Source organism: Stegostoma tigrinum, chromosome 17, assembly GCF_030684315.1.
Source record: "Stegostoma tigrinum isolate sSteTig4 chromosome 17, sSteTig4.hap1, whole genome shotgun sequence".
NCBI lineage: Eukaryota > Metazoa > Chordata > Chondrichthyes > Orectolobiformes > Stegostomatidae > Stegostoma > Stegostoma tigrinum.
This window is the reverse complement of record NC_081370.1, coordinates 27,265,738-27,289,577: the sequence shown is the minus strand read 5'-3', so window position 1 is coordinate 27,289,577 and position 23,840 is coordinate 27,265,738. Positions and strand designations below refer to the sequence as shown.

Here is a 23,840-nt window from a genome sequence, read left to right as displayed (position 1 = left end):
TTGTGTGTGTGTGTGGGGTGGGGTTGTGTGTGTGTGTGGGGTGGGATTGTGTGTGTGTGTGTGGTGGGGTTGTGTGTGTGTGTGTGGGGTGGGGTTGCGTGTGTGTGTGTGGTGGGGTTGCGTGTGTGTGTGGTGGGGTTGTGTGTGTGTGTGGGGTGGGGTTGCGTGTGTGTGTGTGTGTGTGTGTGTGTGGGGTGGGGTTGCGTGTGTGAGGGTGTGTGTGTGTGTGTGGTGGGGTTGTGTGTGTGTGGGTGGGGTTGTGTTTGTGGGGTTGTGTGTGTGTGGTGGGGTTGTGTGTGTGTGTGTGTTGTGGGGTTGTGTGTGTGTGTGTGTGGGGTTGTGTGTGTGTGTGTGTGGGGTTGTGTGTGTGTGTGTGTGGGGTGGGGTTGTGTGTGTGTGGTGGGGTTGTGTGTGTGTGTGTGTGTGTGGGGTGGGGTTGTGTGTGTGTGTGGGGTGGGGTTGTGTGTGTGTGTGTGGTGGGGTTGTGTGTGTGTGTGTGGGGTGGGGTTGCGTGTGTGTGTGTGTGGTGGGGTTGTGTGTGTGTGTGTGTGTGGTGGGGTTGTGTGTGTGTGTGTGGTGGGGTTGTGTGTGTGTGTGTGTGTGGTGGGGTTGTGTGTGTGTGTGTGTGTGTGGTGTGGTGGGGTTGTGTGTGTGTGTGGTGTGGTGGGGTTGTGTGTGTGTGTGTGTGTGTGGTGGGGTTGTGTGTGTGGTTGTGTGTGTGTGTGTGTGGTGGGGTTGTGTGTGTGTGTGTGTGGTGGGGTTGTGTGTGTGTGTGGTGGGGTTGTGTGTGTGTGTGGGGTGGGGTTGTGTGTGTGTGTTGGGTGGGGTTGTGTGTGTGTGGGGTGGGGTTGTGTGTGTGTGGGGTGGGGTGTGTGTGTGTGTGTGTGTGTGTGGGGTGGGGTTGTGTGTGTGTGGGGTGGGGTTGTGTGTGTGTGTGTGTGTGTGTGGGGTGGGGTTGTGTGTGTGTATGGTGGGGTTGTGTGTGTGTGTGTGTTTGGTGGGGTGGGGTTGTGTGTGTGTGTGTTTGGTGGGGTGGGGTTGTGTGTGTGTGTGGGGTGGGGTTGTGTGTGTGTGTGGGGTGGGGTTGTGTGTGTGTGTGTGGTGGGGTTGTGTGTGTGTGTGTGGGGTGGGGTTGCGTGTGTGTGTGTGGTGGGGTTGCGTGTGTGTGTGGTGGGGTTGTGTGTGTGTGTGGGGTGGGGTTGCGTGTGTGTGTGTGTGTGTGTGTGTGTGTGTGGGGTGGGGTTGCGTGTGTGAGGGTGTGTGTGTGTGTGTGGTGGGGTTGTGTGTGTGTGGGTGGGGTTGTGTTTGTGGGGTTGTGTGTGTGTGTGTGTGGTGGGGTTGTGTGTGTGTGTGTGTTGTGGGGTTGTGTGTGTGTGTGTGTTGTGGGGATGTGTGTGTGTGTGTGTGGGGTGGGGTTGTGTGTGTGTGGTGGGGTTGTGTGTGTGTGTGTGTGTGTGTGGGGTGGGGTTGTGTGTGTGTGTGTGGTGGGGTTGTGTGTGTGTGTGTGGGGTGGGGTTGCGTGTGTGTGTGTGGTGGGGTTGTGTGTGTGTGTGTGTGGTGGGGTTGTGTGTGTGTGTGTGTGTGGTGGGGTTGTGTGTGTGTGTGTGTGTGTGGTGGGGTTGTGTGTGTGTGTGTGTGGTGGGGTTGTGTGTGTGTGTGTGTGGTGTGGTGGGGTTGTGTGTGTGTGTGTGTGGTGTGGTGGGGTTGTGTGTGTGTGTGGTGTGGTGGGGTTGTGTGTGTGTGTGTGTGTGTGGTGGGGTTGTGTGTGTGTGTGTGTGGTGGGGTTGTGTGTGTGTGTGTGTGGTGGGGTTGTGTGTGTGTGTGTGTGGTGGGGTTGTGTGTGTGTGTGTGTGGTGGGGTTGTGTGTGTGTGTGTGGTGGGGTTGTGTGTGTGTGTGTGTGGGGTGGGGTTGTGTGTGTGTGGGGTGGGGTTGTGTGTGTGTGTGTGTGGGGTGGGGTTGTGTGTGTGTGGGGTGGGGTTGTGTGTGTGTGTGTGTGTGTGGGGTGGGGTTGTGTGTGTGTATGGTGGGGTTGTGTGTGTGTGTGTGTGTTTGGTGGGGTGGGGTTGTGTGTGTGTGTGTTTGGTGGGGTGGGGTTGTGTGTGTGTGTGGGGTGGGGTTGTGTGTGTGTGTGGGGTGGGGTTGTGTGTGTGTGTGGGGTGGGGTTGTGTGTGTGTGTGTGGTGGGGTTGTGTGTGTGTGTGTGGGCTGGGGTTGCGTGTGTGTGTGTGGTGAGGTTGCGTGTGTGTGTGGTGGGGTTGTGTGTGTGTGTGGGGTGGGGTTGCGTGTGTGTGTGTGTGTGTGTGTGTGTGGGGTGGGGTTGCGTGTGTGAGGGTGTGTGTGTGTGTGTGGTGGGGTTGTGTGTGTGTGGGTGGGTTGTGTTTGTGGGGTTGTGTGTGTGTGTGTGTGGTGGGGTTGTGTGTGTGTGTGTGTTGTGGGGTTGTGTGTGTGTGTGTGTGGGGTGGGGTTGTGTGTGTGTGGTGGGGTTGTGTGTGTGTGTGTGTGTGTGGGGTGGGGTTGTGTGTGTGTGTGTGTGTGTGGGGTGGGGTTGTGTGTGTGTATGGTGGGGTTGTGTGTGTGTGTGTGTGTTTGGTGGGGTGGGGTTGTGTGTGTGTGTGTTTGGTGGGGTGGGGTTGTGTGTGTGTGTGGGGTGGGGTTGTGTGTGTGTGTGTGGTGGGGTTGTGTGTGTGTGTGGTGGGGTTTTGTGTGTGTGTGTGTTTGGTGGGGTTGTGTGTGTGGTGGGGTTGTGTGTGTGTGGGGTGGGGTTGCGTGTGTGTGTGTGGTGGGGTTGCGTGTGTGTTTGTGGTGGGGTTGCGTGTGTGTGTGGTGGGGTTGTGTGTGTGTGTGGGGTGGGGTTGCGTGTGTGTGTGTGTGTGTGTGTGGGGTGGGGTTGCGTGTGTGAGGGTGTGTGTGTGTGTGTGGTGGGGTTGTGTGTGTGTGGGTGGGGTTGTGTTTGTGGGGGTGTTTGTGTGTGTGTTTGTGGGGGTGTGTGTGTGTGTGTGCGGGGGTGTGTGGGGGTGTGTGGGGGTGTGTGTGTGTGTGGGGGGGTGTGTTGTGGTGTGTGTGTGGGGGGGTGTGTGGGGGTGTGTGTGTGGGTGTGTGTGGGTGTGTGTGTGTGGGGGGGTGTGTGTGGGGGGGTGTGTGTGGGGGGTGTGTGTGTGTGTGGGGGTGTGTGTGTGTGGTGGGGTTGTGTGTGTGTGTAGTGGGGTTGTGTGTGTGTGTGGTGGGGTTGTGTGTGTGTAGGGTGGGGTTGTGTGTGTGTGTGGTGGGGTTGTGTGTGTGTGTGTGGGGGGTGGGGTTGTGTGTGTGTGGGGGTGGTGGGGTTTATGTGTGTGTGTGTATGTATGTATGTGTGTATATCATTTCTTGCTTCTCCTGTTTGGCATGTAGTTAATCCTGTTTTTCAGCTTCACTGGATTAATACATTTTTTTCAGGTCTGCTCCTGAAATGTCCTCCTTCCATCTTCCTGACTCCCTGAGTTCAAGTTAAATATAAAATTGTTCGGGGTGGTGTGTGGGTGGGGGTGGGTGGTGCGGTGAAGGGGGAATATGATAATGCATAGAAGTGCATATTATTAGACCACAACAATGCTGCTGTTGATGGCCTCCAGCACTTCATGCATCTTGAGTTTTTAAATCTGTTGACCATCTATTTAGCACAGTGATACAACATGATGGAGGGTATTCTGAATGTGATTGCAGGACTTTGTCTCCTCACAGCCAATGTTCCAGATACCACCATCACTATCCCTGGATATGTTATGTCCCACTGGCAGGACAGACCCAGCATAGGTCGCGGCACAGTGGTATACTGTCAGAAGGAAGTTGCCCTGGAGTGATCAACATTGACTCCAGATCCCATGAAGTCTCCAGGCTTCAGGTGAAACATAGGCAAGGAAAGCTCCTGCTGATTGCTTTGTTACCATCCTCCTTCAGCTGATGAATTGGTACTCCTCAATGATGAACACTTAGAGGAACCTCTGAGAATGGCCATGGTACAAAATATACTCTGGGTGGGGGATTTGTGTCCTTCACCAAGACTGGCTCGGCAGAAGGGCTACTAATCAAGCTGGTCAGATCTTAAAGGACATAGCTGCCAGACTGGGTCTGCAACAGGTGGTGAGAAAACCAACAGGAGGGAAAAAACAGATAATAGGAACTGCAGATGCTGGATAATCCGAGATAACAAGGTGTGGAGCTGGCTGAACACGGCAGGCCAAGCAGCATCTTCGGAGCAGAAAAGCTGACGTTTCAGGCCCAGACCCTTCATCAGAAAAATATTTTCTGATTTTTCTGATGAAGGATCTCGGCCCAAAACATCAGCTTTCCTGCTCCTAAGATGCTGCTTGGCCTGCTCAGTTCACCAGCTCCACACCTTGTTATCTAAGAGGAAAAAGCAAATTTGACCTCATCCTTAGTGCAGCTGCAGGTGCATTTGTCCAGGACTGTACTAGTTAGAGCAACCACTACATAGTCCTTGTGGAGACCAAGTCCAGCCTTCACATTAAGAATAACTTACATCATGTTGCCTGGCACTATCACTGTGCTAAATGCGACAGACTTTGAGCAGATCTAGCAACTCAAGACTGGGCACCCATGAGGTGCAGTGGAGCTTTGACACCAGCAGAACTGTACACCACCACAATCTCTAACCTCATGGTATGGCATATCCCCTACTCAACCAGTACTATCAAGCCAGGGGATCAACCCTGATTCAATGCAGAGTGCAGGAGGGTGTGCCAGGAGCAGCACCAGGCATACCTTCAAGATGAGGTGTCAACCTGTTGAAGTCATCAAACAGCATAAGCAGCAAGTGTTAGACAGAACAAAGCAATCCCAGTGGATCAGATCCAAACTGTGAAGTCCCACCACATCCACTTGTTAATGGTGGTGAACGATTAAACAATTCACTAGAGGAGGAGTCTCCACAAATATCCCCATCCTCAATGATGGAAGAACCCAGCTCATCAGTGCAAAAGATAAGGCTGAAGCTTTCGCAGCAATCTTTAGCCAGAGGTGCCAAGTGGATGATCCATCTTGGCCTCCTCCATTGATCCCCATATTACCAATTCCAGCCATTAGCCAATTTGATTCGCTGTTATGTGATATCAAGAACCGGTTGGAGACACCGCATACAGCAAAGGCTATGTGCCCTGATAATATTCCAGCAATAGTACTGAAGATTTGTGCCCCAGGACCTGATGCTTCCCTAACCCAGCTGATCCAGTACAGTTACAACACTGACATCTATCCCAAAATGTAGAAAATTGCTCAAGTACGTCCTGTATGTAAAAGGCAGGACAAATCCAATTGGTCAATTGCTGCCCCACCAGTCTATTCTCAATCACCAGTAAAGTGCTGGAAGGTGTCATCAGTGATATCAAACAGCACCTGCTCAGTGACACTCAGTTTGGGTTCCACCAGGCCCAGTCAGCTCCTGATCTCATTACAGCCTTGGTTCAAACATGGACAAAAGAGCTGAATTCCAAATGTGAGGTGGAGATCAAGGCTGGATTTGACTGAGTATGGCACCAAGGAGTTTGGCAAAACTGGAATCAATGGGAGGCCAGGGGCAAACTCTCTGGTGGTTGGAGTCATACCTGGCACATAGGTAGACGGTTGTGATTGTTGGTCAGTCACCTCAGCTTCAGCACATTTCTGTAGGAATTCCCCAGGATAGTGTCCTTGGCCCAACCATCTTCAGGTGATCAGTGACCTTCCTGCATTCTGAGGTCAGAAGTGGGGATGTTCCTTGATGAGTCGCACAATGTTCAGCACTATTCACGACTCCTCGGATAATGAAGCAGTCCATGCCCAAATACAACAAGATCTGGAAAATTTGCAGGCTTGGACTGACAAATGACAAGTGTCATTTGCCCCACATAGGTGCCAGGCTATGACGTCACGAATAAGAGATAATCTGAGCACCACCCCTTGACATTCAATTGTGTTACCATTACTGAATCCCCCATTGCCAACATCCTGGGGGTTACCATTGACTAAAAACTCAACTGGACTCGCCATATAAATCAGTGGCTACAAGAGCAGGTCAGAGGCTAGGAGCATTGCAGTGAGGAACACATCTCCTGACTCTCCAAAGCCTATCCACCATCTACAAGGCACAAATGAGAAGTGTGGTGGAATACACCCTACTTGCCTGGATGAGTGTAGCCCCAATGACGCTCAGGAAGCTTGACACCACCTAGGACAAAGCAGCGATCTTGATGGGCACTAATCCAGAAGCATCCACTCCCTCAACCACTGACGCTCAGTAGCAGCAGTGTGTACTACCTACACGATGCAGTGCAGAAATTCACCAAAGATCCTCAGACAGCACCTTCCAAACCCACAAGCACTTCCATCTAGAAGGACAGGGGCAACAGATATTTGGGAATACCAACACCTTCAAGTTCCCCTCCAAGCCACTCACTATCCTGACTTGGAAATATATTGCCACTCCTTCACTGTCGCTGAGTCAAAATCCTGGAATTCCCTTCTGTTGGTCAACCCACAGCAGGTGGATGGCAGTGGTTGCCCACCACCATCTTCTCAAGGGCAACAAGGGACAGGCAATAATTGCTGGTCAGCAGTGATGCCTAAATCCAACAAAAGAATTTTTTTAAAAATGTGTGGTCACTTTCACACATACTGTCGTAGACAGATGTGTTTGTGGCAGGCAGATTGGTGAGGATGAAGTCACATTTCAATTTCTCTGGCTTCTTTTTCCCTCACCAAATGCTGTAGACAGCAGCATCTTTGTCTAGCAATTTTGTCTTTTGGGACTCAACCAGTTCAGTCAGTAGTGGTGCTGTTGTGCCAGTCTTGGTAGTGGAGGTTAAAGTCCCCCACCCAGAGCACATTCTGTGCCCCTGCCATTCTCGGTGCTTCCTCTAAATGATGTTCATCATGGAGGAATATTGATTCAACAGCCAAGGGGTGCATGGTAAATGGCAATCAGGGCAAACTTCCTTTATGTTTGATCTGATGTCAGGACACCTCATGGGGTCCAGAGTCGAGCTTAAGGACTCCCAGGACAATTTCCTCTTCACTGCTCACCACTGTCCCTCCATTTCTGCTGGATTTACCCTGCTAGTGAGATGCAAGACATACCCAGGGATGATGATGATGGTGGTGGTCTGTGGAATGTTGTCTGTATGGTTTTGAGAGTTTGACTATATCAGGCTGTTCAACACTTCATACCATATGCTGGAAGGACGGCCTTCCAATGTTGGCCCGAACCCTTAGATGTTGTTGAGGTGGACTTGCCAGAGACATCAGGGCCAAGTTTGTGGTTGTCATTTCCGGTGCCCTACTCGATGGTCTGTCCGGTTTAATTCCTTCTTTGTAGTTGTTAATACAACTGAATGGCTTACAAGGCCATTTCAGAACACAGTTAAGAGTCAACAACAATGCTGTCAGGTTGAAGTCGTATCTAGGCCAGATCAAGTTGGAACCCAGATTTCTTTGCCCAAAGGACATTAGCGAACCAGATTCACCAGATGCATCATTAGAATTTTAATTCTAGATCTTATTGAATTCAAATTCCACTATGTGCTATGATGGCATTCGAGCGTTGGTCCCCAGAACGTTACCTAAGTCTTTGGATTACCAATCCAACGGCAATACTACTCTGCCATCTCCTCTCCTGAATGAAGTATTATCTACTTACAAGAGTCTTAGATCATATTATAAATAAAAACAGAAAATATTGGAAATACTCAACCTGTGAGGCCGCATCTGTGGACAAAGAAACAAAGTTAATATTCCAGGTCAATGATTTTTTATCAAAATCAATAGCTGAGATCTTTTCTAGTATTTAAAATCAAGGAAAACTTATACATATAAAAATAATTCAAATACCTATCATACTGATTTAATTGCAGTGACATGGTGAAGTGAGAATTTAATGCTTTGTAATAAGGTAATTTAAAACTGAGTAGTTTTAATATGGTAAAGGTAAAATCTCTGCTTTAAGTTTGAAGCTTAACACATACTAAATAAAAATCAATCGACTATTGTTTTGTAATATTGAGCTTCTGCACGTTGACTACTTGAAGCTGGTGGCCCAGAGCTCAAATCATGTACTAAAACAGCAGCTGCAACCAGTACAATACCCCACAATTTGCTGTTCTTTTATGCGGTGAAACAGGACTAAAACTACTTGAACATAAAAACATGAACTGTGTTCCATTGGTTGGTATGGCAGACAGGTGCAAACAAAATAAGCTGGCAATACTCAATGCATCAGGCAGCATGTGGAGAGAAAAACAGCTAATGCTTCAGGTCAGCAGTCAAATGCTGTACAACCTAACTCCATTAACCCACATTAATCTTGTATCGATTATACCTTTGATTAACAAAAACACCTTTTAGTCTCAGATTTAAAATTAACAATTGATCTAGCGTTAGCTGTTGTTTGTGGAAGAATTCTGAAATTCAACCATTCTCTGTGCATAGAAGTATCCCCTAATATTTATTGTAGAAAGAGCTGGCTCCAGTTCTTAGCCTACTTCTCGTAGTCCTAGACTTCGAAGGGAAGTAGTTTCTATCTACCTGATCTGCCTTCCTTAATATTTCAAAGCATTGATCGAATCACCCATAACTATCTGAATTTCAGATTATCTAATCCAAATGAAGGTTACCAGAATTGAATAGAATCCCTACAATGTGGAAGCAGGCATTTGATCCATTGAGCCCATGCCGCCTGTCTGAAGAGCACCTACCAACCTCCACCCTGTCAACCTGCATTTCCTATAGCTAACTTACACATCCCTGGACACTACGGGCAATTTAGCATGGCCAATCCATGTAACCTGCTAAGCTTTGGACTGTGGGAGGGAACCAGTGCACCCTGAGGAAACCCACGCAGACACAGGGAAAACATGCAAACCCCATACAGACAGTTGCCTGAGACTGGGATCAAACTATAGCCCCTACCGCTGTGAGGCGGCAATGCTGACCACTGGGCCAGCATGCTGCCTAGTTGATATTTGTAACTTCTTGGTTTTGAATTTATAAATTCTATTTATCAGCTGTGAACCAATTACAGTCAGCTCCAATGAAAGTAACTGTACATTTATGATTTCCACTCTGTTTCAATGCCCATTTCAGGGGCTGCTTTCAGAAAGTAATGACCAATCGTGGAAGAAATATCATGGATATTATAGAATCACAGAAGTGTTCCATTATAATGAAGGGATATTCTAATTATATATTGTTATAATGAAAGGTTTAAATAGTGCAAAAGAACTATATGGTATTCCTTAAAAAAAGGTGTTTTTCCTTTCTCTTCTCAGCCACCAACAAGTCATTGCTTTGATTCCTCTTCCTCTTTTTCAGACTGAAAATACCAAGTGTTTCAACTGTGTCTTCATAACTCTGATGTTTGACACTAGGGATCTATCTTGTGACTCCTTATTTGTATTATTTCTAATGATGGAATTTCTTTCATTCTGCTTTCCCTTTGAGTTTGAGCAAACTTGACAATTTCATATTGTGTTGTTAAGCCATTTGTGTAAATTTGTAAGAAATAGACGTCCTAACACTGAGTGAAAGAGAACTCCACATACATTACTCAAAACCCAGCTGTACAGACATTTTTGATATTCATTTACATTATTAGTGACTCCTTGTTTTACAGGTATCTGACATAGGCAAACACACAGTTTGAGAGATAGACATCTGTATGCAATATTGGAATAGACATCAAAATAAACCACAGTACTGGTGCATGAGAAAAGCATCTAACAATAGGAGGCTTCATGCCTATTTTATGCCCCACCCAACTCTTCACGCAGTTGGTTTCCCAATGTAGTTGCCAAAGTCAGCACACAGCTCAAGTAACAGTTTTAAAGTCCTCCTGTCCTTTCCAAGGAAAGATAAAAATGCTTAGCCAGGAGGTGAAGGACTACATTAAAACATAAATTGCTGTTGAACACTGATCACTTCTTTCTCATTCCTGGTCACTGATCCATATTTCCTGGCCACCTTGTCTCTTTCAACGCCTGCTTGAGAGTCAACAGCGGCCAGAAATCAAAATAGTCTTTGCAAAGATGTCTGGGAAATCCTTAACACATGATTCCAATTGTCAGTGCAAAGTCTAGTGTGATTATAGATCTTGTGTTCAAAGTCTAGAAGAAAATGTAATCTGGCAAGGTCTCAGTTCCAATGATTTTGAATTTTGACATCAGATTTGCAGTTTCCCACCAATTCCACAATGCCCTGACATAACTCCTCTGAGAAATTAATAGCTATCACACTGCTAGTACTTAGTTATCCATTCCTCTGGTTTTCCATGCATGACCAGTTTCGAGTTTAATCAATGCAATAAGCAAACAGGTAGACTGAGTACAAGCTACAAAAATAGTATCATTTGAAATGTTTAAACAAAATGCAGCAATTACCTACCTCATTCCTGTCCATTTGTTTTATGATGATGGTCCTTTGTCACTGCGTCCAATGTCAGTAAGGATGAGAAAACTGTTTGTTATGCTGAGGTTTTTGTTATATCTTCAACCTGATTAAAAGACTGTTTTCTTAGTTCCATGACTATTCAATGTTCTATTTTCCTCTATGAATACTTTTGTTCCCGTTTCAGGATATGGATTAAAAAGCCATACAAGAACCCATACAGGAGAAAAACCATACAGGTGCCCAGAAGAAAGTTGTGACAAAGCGTTTAAAACCTCAGGGGATTTGCAGAAACACATCCGAACTCATACAGGTCAAAACAGGATATATAAATTACATTTGGTTAAAGAAAAACATTTTTCACCACATTTTTTTCATCCTCATATCCTCAATTAAAAATACATATTTGTGTATCCTGTTTGGTAACCAGCGTTTTTTGTAAGAGGACCTTTTTTGAAAATATTTGGGTTTTTAGTAAAAACATTAATGTTTACAATCTGAAACTGGTTTGCTGTCAGGGCAACTTGAGTGATGAAGCCGAAAGCTGTAATTCTGTAATACAGTAGATTGTATTTTTATGCCTATTTTGTTTGTATTTTACAGTGTTATAAGTATGGGCCATTAACTCCAACTGCTACATTTCTTTCCTCTTTGGATTACCTGACTCCTAGAAAACACAATGATATCAACGCAATTTCCATATATCACTTCATCTAGGTGATACCGTAGTAATTCAACAATAATTTGCCTTAATATGACAGCTTTGATGTAGTAAAATGGCCTAAAATTTTACTCAAGGGATATAAAGAAAGGTGATTGAAAGATTGGTTAAAGAAGGGGATTTTAGAAAGTGTCTTGAAGAAGGTAGATAAAGATAGATGGAGGAGTTTAAATAGGGAATTTCAGAGTTTAGAGCCCAGGAATCCAAGGATGTCAATTGTGGATAGGTTGCAGTTGGAATGAATCTGAAGCTAGAATTGAAGGAGCACAAAGATCTTGGCAGTTGTACATCTGATGGAGGTGGCAGGGATAGTGATGGATTAGACCGTGGAGAGATTTAGAACCGAAAATAGATGTAATCTGAAATTGAGACTTTAACCTGGAGCTGGTGTAAGTTAATGAACACATTAAGTTAATGATGATGAAATGCACTTAGGATATGACACAGTATTTCAAATGAGCTCAAGTTTGTGTGAGGTGGAAGCTGTGAGGTTTGGCAGAGTTTTGAGTATATAAGTCGTGGATGAATGTGACATCAGCAGATGAGTTGAAGCAGTGCGAAGTTGAGCCATGCTGCAGAAGAACATGCAGATGATGTTTAAAATGGTGTGGATGTGTGGTGAGGAGTTTATCCTGGTCAAAGAAAACACAAAAACTGGGAACAATCTGGCTGCAAACTGAAGGAAATGGAGGGTACTTAATGGAGTTTTGGGACTGAAGACGATGACTTAAGACTTACCAGTACTTAGTTGGAGGTAAATTCTACTTATACAGTATTTGATATCTCAAGGACTGTCATGACAATTCGGAGACCGTGGAAAGGTTGAAAGGGCTGATGGTGCGGTAGAGCTGAATGTCATCAAAATCCATGTGGAACCTGCCATGCTTTCAGATAATTGTGGCAGAGGCCAATATGTGGACAAGAGGTGAGAGAAAGTCATGGACAGATCCCTAGGGACTCTAGAGGTAACAGTGTAGTTGTGAGAAGAGATCCTTTGATCTTTTGGTAGCAACTGGATAGATAATGAAATTAGGTGAGAAGAGTGCTATCCAAATGGACGATGGAAGAGGATAGAATAGCTGAATATATCAAAGGTGTCAGCCATTTGGAAGGTTAAGTGGGATGGTATATCATGGCCATAGCTACGCTATGTGTCAGGAAACCATTTGCAACTTTATTTTGGGGTGGAAATCTGTTTGGAGGGATCCAAACATGGAATTCTGGGAAATCCGGCCATGAATTTGATAGATTATCAGCCCATTAAATAACTTTAGTGCAGAAAGGAAGTTTGGAGATGGGACATTAGTTTGCAAAGACTGTGGACTCGAGTTGATTTTTGGAAGAGAGACTGACAGACTTGAAGGATGAAAGATAATACCAGGCAAAAGAGAGCAGTTAATTTGTTCAAATGATTTGGAAATCAAAAATATCTCTGAGAAACTTGATGTGGTATTTGGTAGAGATTGAAATGCTCAAAGGAGAAGATAACATAGGAGGAGGGAAAAGATGAAGTTGTGATTTTGTGATGAGCCCGACGTAATTGGATGGTGCAAGGTGCCTTTCTAATCTGTTGGAATTAGGCCTCCTCCAGTTAGGAGGTTTGGTTGCTGCTTATCCTTTTTCAGAGCTATTCAGATCTGATTATATTATGATCATTATTCCTCAAATGACCTCCCACGTAAAATGTTTTACCTGTCTCACTTCATTCCCAGACTTTGATTCACCAATGCTTCGTCATTGGGTTGAAAACCCAGATGAAAGTTCTCTAATGCACACTTTAGGAAATGTTCCCTTTCTGCATCTTTTGTCCTTTAGTTTGTTACTATCCACATTAGGATAACTGAATACCCCATTATCGTTACCCTGTAGTTCTCACCAGTTTCTATAGCTCATCTGCCAATTTTCTGCTCTGTTTCCACCCTGTATTCTTTTCAGCTGTGCAATTTTTTTTTAGATGTCAAATGTATTCATGACCTTTGCTTTAAGTGTAATTTCAATGCGATAACATTGTCACTAGCTGAAAAATAGTAATCATTTAAGAGACCCTATTTGTTTTTCACAGACTATTTGTTTTCAAGTCTTTCAACAAAGCTTTATTACTATAGCAACCAAATCTGGCTGGATAACATGAGCCACAGAGTTACATGGCTTTGTACCAACAATAACAGAATTACCTGCAGGGTTTGGATTTTGCTGAGTTAGTACATATCTTCCAATATATAATTAAAAAGAACACTGCCAGTACAGTTCAGTAGATTTGAAGCTTATAGGCACAGTTTGTGGTTTTCTTAGATGATAAAATGTGAGGCTGGATGAACACAGCAGGCCAAGCAGCATCTCAGGAGCACAAAAGCTGACGTTTCGGGCCTAGACCCTTCATCAGAGAGCTCTAGGGTCTAGGCCCGAAACGTCAGCTTTTGTGCTCCTGAGATGCTGCTTGGCCTGCTGTGTTCATCCAGCCTCACATTTTATCATCTTGGAATCTCCAGCATCTGCAGTTCCCATTATCTCTTGTGGTTTTCTTAAATGGGTTTGTCCGTTTTGTCATCTTCATTTTTTCCAACAAGTTTCCTTTGCCCATGGCTTTAACTCCTTGCTGGGACATCAGATACTCACCATTGTTGCATGTAAGTAGCCTTTTCAAGTGTGAAATTAGACAACTACTGTTGTGCTATAACATTTTTCATGTTGTCTTTGCTTTGTGACTTTACAATTTTGTACGAACTGTAGCTTGACAGCATGAAATTAAGAGGAGTAATGAAAGAGGTGGCAGTGCCAGAATCAACAGTGGGTTAACATTTACTGGCACTTGAGATGAGTAAGGGTGCAAAGATAAGGCAGCAAACCATTCCTCCTCCTATAGCACCTTCCAAACCTGTAACCTCTGCCACCAAGAAGAACATGGGCCACAGATACATGGAAACATGACCATCTACAAATTTTGCTTTCTGCCGCATACCATCCTGACTTGGAACTATATTGTCGTTGTTTCACTTGTGCTGAGTCAGTAACATGGAACCTCCTTTCAGCAGCACTCTGGCTGTAACTACACCAGACTTCGATGGCAGTTAGGGATGAACAATACGAAACTCTCATCTTAAGAAAGAAATTTTTAAAAGAATCATTGCAAGGTTTTAAAATTTGTTGCGTTGAAGGAAGGTGAACCAATGAAGCCTGATGAGAAACTGTACGTGGAAAGTGGAGATTTGGACAAGTTAGAGTTTAGATAGAGGTGGAACATAGAAAACGGGGAAGTAGGCTTTTGAGTAGTCATTTTTGGAGTCAAACGTGGCCTGGCTGAGGACTTCAGTCTGTGTGGAACAAGCTTGGTGGATGCAGTGTTCTGCAGTTGTGGACTTCAAACAGCTGTCGATAATAGCTGGTCAGTTTTCCTCCTCCTTATTCAGAGGGTGGTTCAGCTACTGAACCTAGGATCTTCCTGTTCTGTAGTTCTTTTCTGGAATTGAAACTTCACTATCTATGAGGCATTTGTTGCTGCGAACAGGCCAGCTACTAACTAAATCTGCTTGGGAAGCTGCAAGTCAGGTTCATGAATTAATCTATTGCTGTTGACCTTTTCTGGAGCATAAGTTTGTAGGGTGAATTGAGAAAATTCAGAAATGAACACAACTTTTTAAAAAAACTGTTGTCATCATCATAAGGCAAGTCATTAATGAAGAATACATGAAACAATACTAAAAGAGAAAATAATGTAGCAGAATTTCAAGTTTATCAAATATGTCGGGAAGAATTTGCACTAGAAATTGAGCTAAAATCTAAAAATCTTCAAGAAAAAAGACAATTTCTGAATAGAGACAAATGTGAAAATTGAGATAATGAAGTGGAATAAAACGGAAGTAAATAAATATAATGAAGAGATGAAAGTGCGGGTGCGTAGTAGAGCTAAGATCAAAGTGAATGACAAAAGAATAATAGAGATAACACGGTGTGAAGCTGGATGAACACAGCAGGCCAAGACCCAACCCGAAACGTCAACGTTCCTCCTCCTCTGATGCTACTTGGCCCGCTGTGTTCATCCAGCTTCGCACCGTGTTATCTCAGATTCTCCAGCATCGGCAGTTCCTACTGTCTCTGTGACAAAAGAACAATGTTTACAGAAGAGTATAAAACAAAATGAAAACAATAAAGCTGATCATTTAAATTGGTACTTGATTCTGAAAGAATGGCAGTCAGTGGAACTTTAAACTTTATTTTTATCTACAGCTTTATCAGTCTCAATTTGGACCAATGGAAAGTATTTTCCTGCAGGCCTAACGATTGATATTCAGACCAAGACAATATCCACTTTGAGAGGAGTCTGGGCCTGCTTTTAAAGTCCCGCCTGAAAGTAGTACTTTGAAAAATATTATTGCTTTTCAGTACTGCATAACTTTTAATGTAGTTCAGTCCTGAAATGTATTTGAACCAATAATGTTTTGCCTAAGATGTGAATGCTCCTAACTGAGTCAGTTAACACAGAAGAATCAATTAAATGCTAGTATAAATCGTCAACATTGGAACAACATTTCAATATTTATTGCAATTAATTCTGTGATTCACTTTGAAACGTGAACGATTCTAGCACCTAAGTTCCTGTTGTTATGTTGTTGCTTAATAATACAATAAGAATGACATATAAACAATGTCTTTGAAGGTAGCTGTGTATTAAAGGTATTGGTATTCTGTTTAGTGGGCTACAAAGTAATATGTGACATGTTCCCCATGTTCCTTGCACAGTTTCTGAACTGCACTGTGCTGTACAAGCAGAGATTAAATCAACGTCAGGAAATGGAGGAAGCGGAGTTTTAGAGAAGTGTTGACGGACTGTTACCGTCACAAAGGTAAATGAACATTTAATGCACAGAAACTACACCCGAATACAGACCATTTGCTCACCCAGTCTAGTGTTACTGGCAAGGCCAGCATTTGTTGTCTGCCTGTGATTTCCCTGGAGGAGGTGGTGGTGAGCCATTTTTTTAAAAACTGCTGCTTAGTCACTGTGGTGAAGATACCCTCACAGTGCTCTCACCTGTGGAATTCCAGAATTTTGACCCAGTACCAATGATTGAACAATGATATATTTCCAAGTCTGGATTGCAAGACTTAACAGGGAATCTTAGTAGTGATGATGTATCTGTGTGCAAACTGTATGCTTTCTTCTAAATAGTAAAAATAGAGGGGCTTAGGTGGGCCTGTCAATGAAATCATGTTGATGCACATCCTGCAATTGAGCTGTCATTGATTTTTCTTCAGCAGACTGTATAACCTGTTCTTAAATATTGACATGATCTCTGTTCAATTACAAATACTGCATTCTGCAGCCACATACCCACTATGTAACTCTGTTCTACTTTTTAATATTTAATGTTATATCTATTAATGTTCCCGCCGTACTAGGCATCTTAATTGATGAAAATAGACTATTTACTTCATCTCATCCCTTGATAACTTGCTGCACCTCTAACAAGTATTCATTTAATTGTGTCTATTTTAAAAATAAATCTAATTTTTCAAATAACGCCTTCTATTTTTACAGCATGATCAATAATTTTTCATTTTATTAGTGCTATGTTTGCAAGATTAAACTGTAAATGTGGCAATTTAATATGTATTTCACATAAAAACATAAAGAAATAGGAACAGGAGTACACCATCTGGTCACTCGAATCTCTGGCATTCAGTAAGATCATAGCTGATCTGCTGTGGGCCTCAGCTCCTCACTGCCCTCAATTCCCTAATATTTTCAAAAATTTGTCTACTTCCTGTTTAAATACTTGTAGTGGTCTAGTCTCTACAACTCTCTGTGGCGGAGAATCCCAAACATTAACTACCCCTTGGGAAAAGAAATTCCTTCAGATCTGTTCCAAATGAGTTCCCCTTATTCTTAACAATGTCTCCTAGTTCAAGACTCACCTACTTGTGTAAATATCTTCTCGCATTTAGCTAGTAAAACTCATTCAGACCCTTGTATGTTGCAACAGACTCATTCATCATTCTTCTAAGCTCTTATGAATGAAGACCAAACCTGTTCAGCTGTCTTTGATTATTCAACCCCATTAACCCAGATGGTGTCACATTTCCCCCTAATAAACTCTGAGTGCCAGGTTTTTGCCCACTCAATCTTTCTTTCTCCCCTTGTAGATTCCTCGTGTCTTATTTCAAAATGTCATCGGGCCCACATTTGTAGCTTCAGAAAACTTGGGTGCATTGCATTCTGCCCCCTCCTCCAATTCATGAATATGTGATAAATAATTGAGGTCCTTTTAAATGATCCTTGCGACACTCCACTAGTTACACCTTTGCAGAAAACAATTAGTGAAGACAAATGTAAGTCCCTTACAGTCAGGAACCGGGCATAATGAGAACAAAAACTTGGAAGATCAATCAAATACATACTTTACTTCAGTCTTCACAAAGGACGACTAAGAAAACATCCCAAAAATGTGAGGGAGCACAGTCTAGTGAGAAATAGGAGCAGAAGGAAACCTGTAATAGTAGGGAAATGGTTTTGAGGAATTTGATGGGATTAAAGGTCAATAAATCCACAAGGATAATGATCTACAATCCAGAATAGTTAAGGAAGTGGCCCAAAAAAATAGTGAATGTATTGATAATGATGATCTTTTAAGATTCTGTAGACTCTGGAACAGTTCCTGTGGATTGGAGGGATGCTAGCCCCACTGTTTAGAAAGGAAGGTAAAGAGAAAACAGGAAATTACAGATCGATTAGAATGACAGCAGTAGTGGGGAAAATGCTACAATCTATTATAAATGATTTAGTAGCAGAACTTGACACATTTACTCGAAACTTTTGAGGATGTCGCTAAATAGTTGATCAGGGAGAGCCAGTGGATACAGTTTACTTGAACCTTCAGAAGGCTTTCGATAAGGACCTACAGAAGAGATTAGTGTGTAAAGTTAAAACGCAGGTAATTGTGTGTAGCATACTGACATGGGTAGAGAACTGATTGGTGGACACGAAACAGGAATAAGCAGGTCTTTTTCTGAGTGGCAGGCATTCGCTAGTGGGGTACTGCAGGAATCATTGTTTGGACCCCACCTGTTCACAATTTGTATTAATGATTTAGATGAGGGAAATGCTTAATATATTCAGGTTTGCAGCTGACACAAAACTGGGTGAGAGGATGAACTGTGAGGAAGATGCTAAGACGCTTGGGTGCAATTTTAAAAAGTTTGAGTGTGCAAATGCATGTCGGATGAAATATATGTAGACAAATGTGAAGTTATCCACTTTGATTGCAAAAATATGAAAATAGATTGTTATCTGAATGGTGATTAGTTGGGAAGGGGGGAGATCCCTGTACAACCAGTCACTGAAGTGTGTGCACACGTGCAACAGGTGATGAAAAGAAATAGTATGTTGGCGGGAGCAGGGATGTCTTGCTGCACTTGTACATGGCCTTGGTGAGCTCATGCCTAGATTATTGTGTGCAGTTTTGATCTTATCTGAGGGAGGAGGTTTCGGTGTTAGAGAGTGTGCAGCCAAGATTTACTACATCATTTTCTGGAATGGCAGCACTGGCATATGAGAAGAAATTGGATTATTTGGGACTGTGTTCACTGTAGTTTAGAAGAATGATTCTAACAGGACTAGAAGGGTGAACGCAAGAAGGGGTCACAGTTTAAGGATTTGTGATAGGCCATTTAAATATGAGATGAGAAGAAATTCCTTTACTTAGAGAGTGGAGAGCCTGTGGAATTTGCCACCATAGAATGTGGTTGAGGCCACAATATTGCATGTTTTCAGGAGGGTGGTGGATATAATGCTTGGGGCTGAAGGTATCTATGGGGACAATAATGGGGAATAGTGTACAGATTTATATGATAATCCATGATTATATTGGATGGACTACTCTTGCACCTGTTTTCTATGTTTTAATTCTGACTTTGTCTTCTATGTGTTAACCAATCCTAAATCCATGTTAATACGTACACTCAGTACCGTGGGCTCCAGTCTTGTGCAGTAACATTTTACATAGCACCTTATCAAATGCTTTCTGGAAACAATGGTTTGGACCAATTAAATATTAACCTAAATGTTTAGTTATGTGACAAGAAACATCAAAATAAAATGTATCCCTTTTTTCTGTGAGATAACAAGGTGTAGAGCTGGATGAACACAGCAGGCCAACCAGCATCAGAGGAGCAGGAAAGCTGACGTTTCGGGTCTAGACCCTTCTTCATTTCTGAAAGGTCTGGACCCGAAACGTCAGCTTTCCTGCTCCTCTGTTGCTGCTTGGCCTGCTATGTTCATCCAACTGTACACCTTGTTATCTCAGATTCTCCAGCATCGGCAGTTATCAGTATCTCTAAATCCCTTTTTTGTGTTCTTATTTTACTGCTTGAGATTAAATGAAATATAAGCAAATCACAAGTTTTAGTATTAGATCTCTGGCAGAGCTATTGTGCTATAATCGCTTTCAAGCAACATATGCATAACTATAAATAAGTTAAATATGTTACTATGATAACATGTTGACTAAATATTGCAGATGATTTACTACATGTATTATACCCTGTTTTTGTTCAAGTCAAATTGCATTGTATCTGACAAACAGGTGAAAGACCATTTAAATGCCCATTTGAAGGCTGTGGCAGATCGTTCACCACGTCAAATATTCGTAAAGTGCATATTCGAACTCATACAGGTGAAAGGCCGTATTTCTGTCCAGAAGCTGGCTGTGGAAGAGCCTTTGCCAGTGCCACTAATTACAAGAACCATATGAGGATACACACAGGTATCAATCAGAATAAAGTGCTGCTCAATATTTCCTAACGACTGCTTATTAGTATGTTATCTAACAGAGCAACTATCTATTTAAATATCTATTTAAGCCAATTTTGGTCAATGAAGTAATTCGTCTTGAATGCTTTCTTGTGGTAAAAAGTGTAACGGTGTTTTGCCATCTTTTTGATTCACTTTTGTCTTCCTGGATGACATGGTGAGAAGGGAAACGGCAAATTCTGTCTTCTGCCATTTAAGTCAATGAGCCATTTATGAGCCATTTACTGCGAGGATCATAACCTGGGATAAGTTTCAATCCTCACTTCCACTCAGATCCTTCACGTTTATAATGTTTAGAAGAGATTTACTTTTCGATTGGAATGTATGAAGCACAGGAATATTTTCAATTAGTAGTCATATAATGGCTAATTACAGTGTGCATGCATTAATTTGCCAGAGTTTAAATCTGTAGTATAGTGAAATAAGGGCTGAGCCTCAACTTCCTGTTCAAAGCCTGAAAGTCAGAATTGTGCATTTTCGAGTAACAAACTAAATCCTGGAACAGTGCTGATCATTATAACTGACTCCGAAAAGGTGTCCTGTTTACATGAATAGTTACCCTGTGCAGTTTTTGCATGTTTGTAGTGGGTGAGAGAGTCCTGTTTAATCGAGCAAAAATTTTGAAGCACTCAGCAAAAGGTTCGTGGCTGGATAAAAGGAGTTTATAGCCTGGATTTGACCTCTAGTCTACATGTGGGATTTAGGACTGAAAAACTGACAACGGTTTTCAGTTATCACAACTGTATAGTTGTGTAATGCATCAGTAAACTTTTTTCCAAAGAAAAGTAAGATTTCTTAGCATGGAACAGTAATTCTGCTGAATTTGAGCTGTAGCTTCTTTCAAGCTGTTAGATGGAACAAAAGAATTTTAGAAGGTTTTTCTTGCAGATTGTCTATGCATTTTATAGGATTTTGCACTTTTAGTGTTGAATTTATCTTTAATGTGTAATTATGACATTATTTATTTATAATTTTCAGGAGAGAAACCTTATGTATGTACTGTACCCGGTTGTGATAAGCGCTTCACCGAGTACTCCAGTTTATATAAGCACCACGTAGTTCATACTCATTCCAAACCTTACAACTGTAACCACTGCGGCAAAACATATAAACAGACATCTACACTGGCAATGCATAAACGAACTGCACATGGTGACAGTGAACCAACTGAAGAAGAAGAAACTTTCTTTGAACCACAGGATGGTACGTACAACTTTATTTGTTTTCATGTTTTTGTCCATGAGTCTTAGACCAGCTAGTAATATTCAATACCTTGAAGAATCATAAAAAGATTATTTTTGGCATAAGTCTAAAAAAGTTTGTGTGCTGTGAAATTAATTATTGTAAATAGAAATATTGAAATAAACTTGAAGTTTTTTTTTTCAAATTAGCACTGTAAGTGTGCTCCATAAAGTCAGAGCTCATGGTCCTGAGTATCTGTCAAACGTAGAACAGTCCAGCACAGGAACAGGTCCACTATGCCAACCATGATGCCATTCGAAACTAATCCCATCTGCCAGCACTTGGTCCATATCTCTCTATATCCTGCCTGTTCAAGTGTTTGTCTAAATGTATTTTAAGTGTTGTTATGACATCCGCTTCTACCACCTCCCTAGCATGTGTTCGAGGCACCTACCACACTCTGTGTACAAAAAGACTTTCCTCACATAGCTCCTTTAAACTTTCCCCCTCTCACCTTAAACCTACGCTCTGTTGTATTTGACATTTCCACTCTTGGAAAAAGATTCTGACTATTCACCTATCCACCTCATAGTTTTATATAACTCTATTGGGATCGCACCTCTGCCTCCAAAGCTCCAGCAAAACAATGCCAAGTGTTCTTGGTTAATCTGTTCAAATTTTATTTGGCAGATGAAGGCATGAGTACCAAATGTATCTGATCTGCAGGTGCAGTTTTATTCTAAGTATAAGTTCACAGGTGCTGGATTGTCTTCGTGGTAATTCCTCTTGTGTTAGCCTCAATTATGAGTATTGAGACATTGACCGTGGTCACAGTGGAGGTGCATTTGGGTGCAGTTTCCAAAGGCCTCTGTAGCTCATAATCAGGATCCTGGCTAATTTTCTTTGTTCCCCTGATTTTCATCAGATCAGAGATGTCACTGTCTGTTTTGTGCTCTGCTGCCATTCCAATTCAGATCTCAAATCTGGGAGTTCCTGATTTATATGGCTTAGGACTATACAATGATAGTGCACTTTGACAGTCAAATCCCAGGTGAGGTATTGTTTAGAGCTGTAATTTGAAGTTTACAGTTTATCAAGTTATGCATGGCAAAAATCAAAATTGTTAATTGTAACATTTGGTCTATTCATCAGCTTCTTGTAGTTTTCTAATTCTGTTGAAACACAAGGGATTTCTCTGCAAATCTAATTCTTCTATTGGAAGACTAAGAATACTCAACTACAAGAACACCTTGTTTTTTTTTCTAATTATATAGCTGTGCATTTGGCACTTTGAGTCTCAAACCTGCAGCTATAGGTTTGTGGAAAGCAAATGGAGATTTTGTTTTGGAATGTTAGATGTAAATGAATGGTAATTATGAAGTCAATATTACGGTGAAATCCTCTGTTTGTATCTGCTTGTTGTGCTGAGCAAACCAGCAATCTATGACCGATAGCATTTATGGAGCAGATAGTTCTGAAGGTTATGGTGTGGCAAAATTGAATTTTGCCTAGCAATTGGTGAGGGACTTACTGCAAGGTTTTCAATAGATCACTCAGAACAGTTCAGGAATACTATAGAGATTATAGTCAGTGAGTGGGAGAGGAGAAACAGACATGTAGACTCCGTGGTAAGACTGTTGCACCTAGCTGTACTGGTAGGAAGAGAGCTAAACTACATATTCTATGTAGGGAACTCAGGAAGGAGTCAAGAGCAATTGAATGTTTCTGGTCAATCAGAAAACAAGCTCTCAAAATTAGTGGGCAGTTGGAGTCAGTCAGGACTCAAATGGTCGTGGGGAGTTAAGAGAGTTGGAAGATTGCAGATTCTGTATGAGAAGAGACTACGAGCCTAAATAGAGTCGTAGAGTTTTACAGTGCAGAAAGTGGCCATTCAGCCCATTATGTCTATGCCAGCTATCAAGCACTTTAATCCTATTTTACAGCATTTAGCCTAAAACTTTGTATGCTCTGGCACTTTAATTCTTCATTTAAGTGCTTAAATGTTGTGATGTTTCCTGCCCCTACCACCCTTTCAGGCATACCCACCACCCAAATGCTTCCTTAAATCCCCGTTAAACCCCTGCGTCTTACCTTAAATCTGATTAACCAGAGCATTGATCCCTCTAGTAAGGGTAGCATTTCTTCCTCTGCACCCTGTGTCCTTCATAATTTTGTAGGTTTCAGTTAGGCCTTCTCACCATGACCCCACCTGGCCCCTAGCCTTCTTTGGGATATCCAGCAATGTCTTCCAAATGGTGATGACACAGTGAATCAGAAAATCCTAGTAAGCTTCTCAAGAGACTGTGCACCTGTGCCCCTTCATTGACTGTTTCCATTCTGGCAAATTATCCTCTGGGGTTCCAAAACTGCATTCCAGTCATCATTCATAAACATAACTCCACCAACAGCTCACATTGCCAGACTAAAATTGTCCTGGGTTTTCCTGAGTTTCAGTTTTTCTGAGCTACATCAAGCAAACACTGCTTGTATTCCTCAGTTGCACTGAAGTGTGATTTCAGCTAAGAAGAGAAACTAACAGGCTGGGGTTGCTTTCCTCACAGCAGTGAAGGCTGCGGACTTGGAGAGTTGGGGTAATTGTGAGAACACCTGACTAAGGTGTACAAAATTATGAAGGATACAGATACATTTTAAAAATATTTAATTCGCTTGAAGTGCCATAACATAACAGGTTATGGGCTAAATGCTGTAAAATAGATGGCTGGC

The 23,840-nt window shown here is 42.6% G+C and overlaps 1 protein-coding gene across 4 annotated transcripts in view; it reads left to right on the top strand.

Moving 5' to 3' along the window:
- The window catches only part of znf143b (zinc finger protein 143b), a 144,407-nt gene that overhangs the window by 103,651 nt on the left and 16,916 nt on the right, over nt 1–23,840 (top strand). For all 4 annotated transcript variants that reach the window (XM_059652039.1, XM_048545416.2, XM_059652038.1 and 1 more), the window contains 3 exons: nt 10,595–10,720; nt 19,708–19,887; nt 20,913–21,137. In XM_059652039.1, the coding sequence (XP_059508022.1) occupies nt 10,595–10,720; nt 19,708–19,887; nt 20,913–21,137 (531 nt within the window). The remainder of the gene's footprint in view (nt 1–10,594; nt 10,721–19,707; nt 19,888–20,912; nt 21,138–23,840) is intronic.